Here is a 9,265-nt window from a genome sequence, read left to right as displayed (position 1 = left end):
GTGGGTTATTTGAGCGTGACTGTGTAGCAGCAAGTGCCTGACCTGCAGACAACCCTACTGAGGAGGTGATAGAATGTAAGGCAAAGGTGCTGATGCTGCCAGAAGAACTGCTGTTGAATATCTGAGTGACTCTACGAGCCGATGGACAACTCATTGTCTTACGTGAACAAGTGGAAACTGGCAATGGAAAAAAACTGGTTTTTGATGTATTGACAAACATGAAACAACTTTGGTGCTTAAACATAAATATACAACTACATCAGATTGGGCAAATTATTTGACAAACTAAGAATAAAATATGAAATAGCTCTTTAACTTTAGATGATTTTATTGTTACAGTACCTTGTGTACTGACCTGTTATAAACTATATAAAATTACATTGTTTTCTACTGTGGAATATGTTGCAAAATATTACCATCTTGTGGAGAAATGTGGTACTGCTGAGGTATATACCACAGACAAGTGACAATTAGGGAAATAAGTCAAAAGCAAACTATGAAAACTAAGTCTATTAGGCTGCTTGAGGGTGATTAACACTAAATCCCTAAATTAACCCAAGTGTGAGTGATTGAGTGAGTGAGTGAGTGAGTGAGTGAGTGGGTATATTTTCAATCCACACAGCTATAATAGTTGGATGAGACTAACTATTAAAACGGTGCTGGGGTCATGGCTAAAGACATACTGTACATTAGTATTTCTATGACAATTAAGCATTTTAATGCTTTTAGAGTATTACAATTATTCTCAGGCACTTTTGAACGTTTTACAGATCAGAATTATCAAAACATTCTCACTTTTTCTAAGAAATTACAAATGTTCTCACATTCTCATGCAACTGATTATGTAAAAATGTCTGCTGTTTGCTTTATAATAAATTGCTTAAACGTCATGTTGATCAAAATGTATTTTACTGGTTCTCTGTTGAATACTCTGACCCCCTAATTGCTCTAATTGCAGTTTATATAAATTAATTTCTGAATTGATAAATGAATCTCTAGTGAATTTTGACTTTCACTAATGAAAGAGAAACTAGTCATGAAACCAGCCAGCCCTCTAATCGCTTGGGTATCAAATTCAACAATGTGCACTGTGCTGTAATCGTGTATACTTATTATAATTTTTTATATAAAAGTATGTGTCATTTATTTTGACAGACCTAAAACCAAACCAGTGTTGACAGACCAACAAATGTGGATACTCGCTAATTTCTTGCTAGCATGAGCATTGTACTGTTGAAACTTATATACATAAAGTCAAATATTGTACACAATATTTACTTCTGAGAGATAAACTAAGGATTTTGAGCAGGTGACACGTTTTGTAGTTAATATATTAAGTTTTGCTGTTCGTGTTTCGAGAAATGGAATTCATGCTTTGCAAATATTGGGTGACATTCAAGATACTGTATGTACCAAAGCAATAAAGCTAATATCTCCTTGTTAGCCTATTGTGAAGTCAACAAATGTCACTGTTGTTCACCGAATAAGAAACATGTTCCATGTCACAGAAATCACAGTTCACGAATTTAAAAACATTTTTTGAATTTTGAATTATTTGAATAACGGACAAAGAGTGTTTTAAAGTAACCTACCTGCTGCAACTGTTGATAAACTGTCCAAACTACACACACCTGTTCCTTTCTCCTCACGCAGCGTCATCTTCTGCCTCACCAGCCCTCCTGACACTGAACACGACATTGTCCTGTTTCCCACAGTTTTCCATAGCATTTGAACGCAGCATCTACAAACCGCGGGAATGTCCGCCATCTTTTGAGGAAAAAACAAACTTAGCAGTTTAAAATTAGCAATTAGCCTCTTGTGGTCATGTTTAAGAGTAGGTCTGCTTGGTTTTCAAGCAGTGTGTCACAGGAATGTCACACATTTTGGAGTGAGTATTGTCTATTTAAGATTAAAGACATTGTCCCAACCATCAAATAATGGCCCATTCTTTTGCACAGCAGCCACTTTGACACGTTTTAGCTAGAAAATCACAGGTGCTAATAATGATGACATTAGCTATGGCTCTGTGAACCAGCATGCACCCTGAAACTGAGCCATCCCATTATTAGATGATTTACACAGCTTTGGTTTTCCCACTGTGACCTGTCAACATGGCTGCTATGCAAAGGGCCCATTTGAGTCTGTGGTGTCAAAATGATCAAGCTGTGCTTATTACTGCTTAACTTTATTTCCCTCATAGTACAACAGGGTGGGACCATCGCTGGATGGAGGAGAGCAGATTATCTTTTCAGTGAAGACGCTGCATGTCCAGATACCTTGAGGTGAAGAGCAATATGCACATTTATCATTCAAAGGGAGTCATTTATCTATGATTATCTCCTAATCCAGGTTACAGTTAATGAAAACTAATGAAATAACAAAAACTAAAATGAAAAAAGCATTTACATTCACTGAAATAAAAATCTTCTTTGGAAATTAATTTCATACGCAATCCTTTTGGGTTCATAAAAAGTATTTATTTTTTCTCTGGCAGCAACTTTGAAAGGTTTTGAGACAGCCTTTTGTTTACAATATGGGACATAAGGCTATGTAAGCTATTGGTCTAGTTAATTGGGTTGAGTTGGTTCATCTAAGTGAATCAAATCAATATAATAAAAACTAAGCATTTACAAAAATAAAAACAAGCAAACCTGCTCTGAAAACTAATTAAAACTAACTCATTTTAAAAACAAGAAGTCAAAACTAAATAAAACAACACAACTATTATAACCTTTCTCCTAACTAACAATAATTTTGTCTTAACTTTTTGTTTGTTTTTAAAGGATATTTGAGAGTAAATGTTTCCTCCGTGACAAGGTGACAGTTTTTCATAGCTTGTTTCTAACCACCTGTGAGGGGCGCCAGAGTTTCAAGTCTGTGTGCATTGGCCATTACGTGCTGCCTCCAGCCTCGGTCCAGGACGGTGAGGACAAATAATAACTCTTTATTCATTTGTTGTAATTACCAACTGTACTAATTGGGCTTCTGACCAGGGACCCCAGACCCTAAAGGTCCTCTATGTTTATTATTATAATAATATTTTATATGAGTTCTAAAAGGTCATTCATCTTCCATGTACAAGAATTAAGCCAAACAAAACCACTGAAACTTAATGAATCAGTTAGGAAATAATGAAATTATAACTAGGGTTGCATGTTATTAGGAAATCGTGCAATATGAAGTAATGAATATAAGGGCTGCAATTAACAATTATTTTCACAATTGATTAATACTGAATGTCAATTATTTTCCCGATGAATCTATTAGTTTTTTTTGGTCCATAAAATGTCGTTGATCTGTGTTTTCCAAATCTCAAGTTTTACTTTGTCCACAAATCAAAATGATTCAGTTTTTATCATTTCTTTGTGACATGGAGCAAATAAACCACAAAGGCTGAAAAGTCAGAGAAGTTGTTTCATTTGATTATAAAAACAACATTCAAACCAATTAATCGATTATAATAGTTGGCAATTAATTTAGCAAGCGCTTAATTGATTAAGTGTTGCAGCCCTAATTGCAATGACAGTGAATTAAAAATTATAATAATAAAAAATAAAGCAAAGTTTGTCTCTCTTTCTACTTTCTTTGTAATTTATTCTCTTTCCCATTTAGTAGTTGGGGTGTTAAGGTGTTGCATTTTATTTAAAATGAGTAAAAAATTAATTTTTGTGATACATTTTTCAATATATTGTGCAGCCCTTATCATAACTCATACCGTATTTGTTTGGCTGTTATTTCAGAGGTGAGGCACATGGTTGGGAGGTTGATTTGGGAGTCTGAGGACGAGTCGTCGGAAGCAGAGGTAAGTAAACAATGGGATTTAAACCGAGGAAAATAAATCATGGCGCTCCTCAGGTATACTGCTTTCTGTTTTCATAGTGCTCCCAGGATGAGTTCCCTGAAGGAGACATAAGCAGAAGCAAGTGTGTCATGCAAGTGTGTAAATATGTAGAATTAAACCTCAGTAAATTGTATATTGTGCATGGAATTAATTCCCTGTTATTATTTCTTTGCAGTGGTGAACTTTCTGACACGGACTCATCAGATGTTGAGGCCTCTCTCTTGCGTCATTTGCAGGATTGTCCAGTTAGAAACATGCAAACAGGTGAAACAGTTATCATTATTTGTTCTTTAAGTGCTAAAAACGAAGGCAGCTGGACTTCTGTTAGTTTATTCAACCAGATAACTTCATTTTTGGCACTTCAAGACTACCATGACGTCAACATCATGTTTGGTGTGTTAACTTGTTCTGTTCATTTAATCACCCAAGGTTATATCAGCATGGACGCCCTGCAGAAATATTCAGGTGATCTGTGTGATTTCCATCCCAGGTGTTGGCAATGCTGCACGTCAGCGAACATGCACTGAGTTCAGAGAGTTCATGAAGAACGCTGTTCTACTTAAAGCTGTATATTGACACTTTTTGTTCATTATGCTTATATTGCCTCCCTGCCTTCCTATTGGCAGTGTGTGAACTGAAATTAAATAAATGATTATATAACATGTCAAACTCTGATCTATTATTGCACATTAAAACCACATTATTTAATTGTATGTGCTAATTGTTTTGATGTTTATGAGCTGAGTCTTCCCTGAAGGCAATCAATACAAAAGCCAAGTATTCACAGTGAGACTAATGGAATTATACTGTTGTTTACCAGTTTGGAGTAAATCAAGTGTCTGAAAACAGCGTTCACCTTTCACAACACCTGAACTTTGAACAGCGTCACTGAAGCGGTGGGTGTTTATATTACATCGCTGCATATCGATTAAAAACACTAACTCATAATCTATAACAACGTCATTTAAACACGTATCAGTGCGTGATGACTAAACACGATAATGTAAACGTGTCATTTACTAAGAGCAGTTGACAGTTCCGCGCGACACCGGCCAACGGCCACCCCTGCAAAGTGGTCTGTCCCGCAGGTGTTTGGCCAATCACAAGCTTTGTTTTGGTAAATCCTGTCACTCCCCGGAAGTTCGCTGTCTACTCGTCAGCGGAGTTCTGACAGACACATGAGGGACTGCAGCGTGCGGGATGGCCGAGGAAAATCTGTCCGTGGTGCTTCACTCTCAGGGAGACCTGCGACTGGTAAGAGCCCGTAACAGTAAGATTAATCAGTAACTTGTGTTGGAATTAGATTATTTATCTTTTCTTGCATTTTGTTTATTTCTTGCAGGAAAACCGTTCCATTCCGGAGCCAGGACCTGATGGTACACGTGTTTCCGAAATATAAGTGTTTACAATTAGTTAATAACGTATGCATTGTGCACGTGCTATGACAACTCACAGTTGTGGCATTTGCAGGATTTTATTTTGCATTATTTTTCCATCAATTCTATACACTTCGAGGATAGTGATTCCCAAAACTGGGGTACCCGTACCCTCAGGGGTACGCGAAAAATTTAAATAAATGTGTGCCAACCTAATATAATACAGTATATATGAATACTTTTTTTTTGTGGTAAGAGTCGTGCAAATGTGTGAGAGGCGTCTCTTGTTATTGGTGAGTTACTTCTCTTGTGTCCCGCAGAGGTTTTGCTGCAGATGCACTCGGTGGGAATCTGTGGATCGGACGTTCACTACTGGCAGCACGGTCGGATCGGGGACTTTGTGCTCACAAAACCGATGGTGCTCGGGCACGAGGCGGCCGGACAGGTGGTGAAGCTTGGATCAGCAGTCACGCACCTGAAAGTAGGTAAGTGGTGGGTGCGACCTCTGAGCTGTGAGACACCAGAAGCACTGCAGAAGTGTTGTTTATGCTTTGTAATTCTCAACTTACAAAGCGTACTACTACTCACTTCTCACACATAGCACATGACATGATGGGATGTAAACTGTAGTAACAGCACGTTATTTGGCCAAATCTATGTGAATCTGACTTGTGTGGGGGGGGGTTTTAGGTGACAGAGTGGCCATTGAACCTGGTGTTCCCCGAGAAATGGACGAGTTCTTCAAAAACGGACGCTACAACTTGTCTCCCACCATCTTCTTCTGTGCCACACCCCCAGACAGTGGAAACTTGTGTAGATACTACACACACAATGCCAACTTCTGTTACAAGTAACTGCTTTCTTTACTTGTTTAGGATTACATTTGCCTTGCACCATATTATTGCTTAACAACCATCTCTGGCCGCCAACTGACTCTCTTGCTTAACCTGTTACTTTATTCTTTTTTTTGTCTTCCTCTGCTTTTTAAGGTTGCCTGATAATGTTACGTTTGAGGAGGGAGCTCTGATCGAGCCTCTGTCGGTGGGAATCCATGCCTGCCGCAGAGCCGGCGTCACCCTCGGCAGCACCGTGTTCATCTGTGGCGCAGGTACAGTACAAGTCAACTTTGCGCGGTGACCTGACTCACACCAAGGAATATTCCTTCTGTGAGTCTTTGCAGAGCTCATGTCAGGACATGCTCCAAATATAAAACATCGGATTGTCTAGTATTCAATTTGCATGTCTTTGCAAGTAGGGACGGAAACGGTTTGAGATTCATACTGACTGTACAAAACTCAGTCAACCATAACATGGTTCGAAAGAGGCTTAATATTTAACAAAAAGTGTTGAAAACAAGCTAGTGCCTAGGTTCTCAAATTATGGCACTCGTACCACCAGTGTGTGTGTGTGTGTGTGTGTGAGACCCCGCCTTTCGCCCTATGTCAGCTGAGATTGGCACAGTGACCCTCATGTGGAGGATAAAGTGAATACTCTAAAAATAAATCTTGAGAACCACTCTAATGGACATTTAATCACATGCAGTCACAAGTCTTTTTGATTGTAAGTTAAACAGTATAAGTTTAAATAGTTTTGTAGCACTTGCACATTGTTGTCTGTCTTAAAGGGTGTATTGTGTGTGTGTGTGTTATTTCCAGGGCCGATTGGGTTGGTCTGTTTGATTGTGGCCAAAGCAATGGGGGCCTCAAAGGTCGTCATATCTGGTAACTCGCGAACAAAAACACATATATATACATATATATATATATATATACACATACATACATATATATATACATACATATATATACATATATACATACACATACATACATACACATATATATATACATACATACATACATATATATATATATACACACATATATTTATACATGCATACACATATACATATATACATACATATATATATACACATTTTTATGTTAATATATTGCTGTGCTCTGTGTTCAGATCTCGTGCCAGAGCGTCTGTCCATGGCTGAAGAGCTGGGTGCAGACTTTCAGGTGAAGGTGAAGAGAGAGGACGGACCTCAGCGGCTCGCCAAGACCGTGGAGGACATGCTCGGAGCTCAGCCTCACGTCACTATTGAATGCACTGGTGTGGAGAGCAGCATCCAAACTGCCATCTATGTATGCGACTATTTAACATTGAATATTTTTTACATTGTTGTTATTTCAATTTCATGTTACTTACTTACTATTTCTTTTTCCCCTCTAAGGCAACGCGTTCAGGGGGCGTGGTGGTGCTGGTGGGCCTCGGCTCTGAGATGGCAACGGTTCCTCTGATTAATGCTGCTGTGAGAGAGGTGGACATCAGAGGGGTCTTCCGCTACTGCAACACGTAAGACAATAATGTCACGCTCTGCTCTGGATACAGTAAACCTGCCATTATCCCTGCATTTAAAAACCCAAAAACAACTGCTGGAGCCATTTTATTTAGTTTTGATGGGGAAACAAATGGAGAACTTTGGAAACAATGACCCTCTTACCCATAATCAGGTCCTGAATGGATCTTATTAGCCACAACAGGAGCCTCAGAAATAATAGAAATAACTGTTTTCCTGTTAATTCTCATTAGTAGTATTTACAGAAACAGTGCAAGCTACTGGAAAAACTTCCTGTTCATATACATTTTTAGGTGTTAGTATGGGCAGTTCAGTTCCTCTCAAGTGATTATTGATTACCAGAGAGTTTGAGTTAACTGTCTCTCTTGCTGTGTTGCAGCTGGCCGATGGCCATAAACATGCTGGCGTCGGGTAAAGTGAACGTGAAGCCCCTCGTGACCCACCGCTTCCCTCTGGAGCAGGCAGCGCAGGCCTTTGAGACCACACGCCAGGGTGTCGGGATAAAGGTCATGTTAAAGTGTAACCAGAGCGACCAGAACCCCTGACCCTTGACCCACACCAGGGAAAACAAAAAAAGGCAGAGCGAGAGCACGTCGTGTGGCAATCTACAAACTGAACATTGACCCTGAGAAAGATAACAGAGGTACGGTCAACGGTCAGACGAGGGATTAGCATCAAATACAAATGGTGCGAGTTAAAAAGAAATAACATTTAAAATTGTTTTATAATTATAGATGATTTGTAGACTGCTAATTTAACTCTTTATTTTAATAAAAACATGAATTAAAAAGTATGGTCTTTCTTTCTTTTTGTTTTCTCAGAACTTGCACTTCCTAATTTTAGCCACCAGGGGGAACCAGACACTTAAAGATACTTCCATACCAAATCCATATAGAGAATTACTATACAGGACATAATATGTCACAGAAACTGTCATAATACACTGTTTTATAGTTGATGTAGGAAAAGCGTGAACATTTAAAGAATGTAAATATCATATGTAGTGAAAAAACTATACATAGACTATAGTGTGTGTGTGTGTGTGTGTGAACTGAAATGAAACTAGTTTGTCACAAAAACACCACAAATCTCTTTTAAAATCAAACGCAGCGCTCAAGCATGTTCTCTCTTCTCAGAACCGACTCATTCAAACAAAAACAATAAATGCTCATGCATGTTCCGGCTTCATAAAGCTGTGTTACGCAATCAGACACATACATGGACGTTTGTGGACGTATAGCGTTTACATGTAAACGAGAAACACTCAACTATTTAGTTCCAAGTCACTCGAGGCCTCTTTTCTTCTCCGACACGTGATCGAAGAGTTTCTTCCGGCTGAGTTTGCACAGGTGCAACGTGAGTGACACTCATTGATGATCAGTGCGCTGCAGTCTGGAGCCCAGCGGAGCAACATGATGTCATCGGTGTTCAGAGACGTGTACAAACTTGCAAAAGTGAGCTTCACATTTTCACAATTGTGTGCAGAATTTTGTGTGTGTGTGTGTGTGTGTGTGCGTGTGTCTTCCTGAATGAGTATCTTTGTGAGGACCAAAAAATGTACAAAGGGCTTTGGGTGTCTGAGTCTCTCTGCAGCTAAAGACACTGTTATTTAGACAAGCTTTTAGTTGACTGGATACCTTGGTTATACTTAAATTTAAATTTTTTATTGTATTATCTGTGAAA

At 38.8% G+C, this 9,265-nt stretch overlaps 2 protein-coding genes across 2 annotated transcripts; both read left to right on the top strand.

The window, feature by feature from the left end:
- Positions 1-1,738: 1,738 nt before the first annotated feature.
- Positions 1,739-4,509, top strand: terb2 (telomere repeat binding bouquet formation protein 2). The gene is made up of 7 exons (XM_058630169.1): positions 1,739-1,888; positions 2,201-2,282; positions 2,784-2,923; positions 3,741-3,802; positions 3,880-3,936; positions 4,017-4,105; positions 4,271-4,509. The coding sequence occupies exons 1-6, from the start codon at positions 1,825-1,827 to the stop codon at positions 4,020-4,022; spliced, it is 411 nt and encodes a 136-aa protein (XP_058486152.1). The 5' UTR covers positions 1,739-1,824; the 3' UTR covers positions 4,023-4,105; positions 4,271-4,509.
- A 473-nt stretch (positions 4,510-4,982) lies between these two features.
- sord (sorbitol dehydrogenase) lies at positions 4,983-8,375 on the top strand. Its single transcript, XM_058629653.1, has 9 exons — positions 4,983-5,095; positions 5,184-5,217; positions 5,538-5,702; positions 5,908-6,067; positions 6,207-6,325; positions 6,873-6,938; positions 7,189-7,367; positions 7,457-7,578; positions 7,962-8,375. Exons 1-9 carry the CDS (start codon positions 5,042-5,044, stop codon positions 8,125-8,127), a joined length of 1,065 nt encoding a protein of 354 aa, XP_058485636.1. The 5' UTR covers positions 4,983-5,041; the 3' UTR covers positions 8,128-8,375.
- The last annotated feature ends 890 nt before the right edge of the window (positions 8,376-9,265 follow it).

This window comes from Solea solea, chromosome 5 (genome assembly GCF_958295425.1).
Source record: "Solea solea chromosome 5, fSolSol10.1, whole genome shotgun sequence".
NCBI lineage: Eukaryota > Metazoa > Chordata > Actinopteri > Pleuronectiformes > Soleidae > Solea > Solea solea.
Note: the sequence above shows the minus strand (reverse complement) of the source record. Positions and strands in the feature narration are given on the sequence as shown.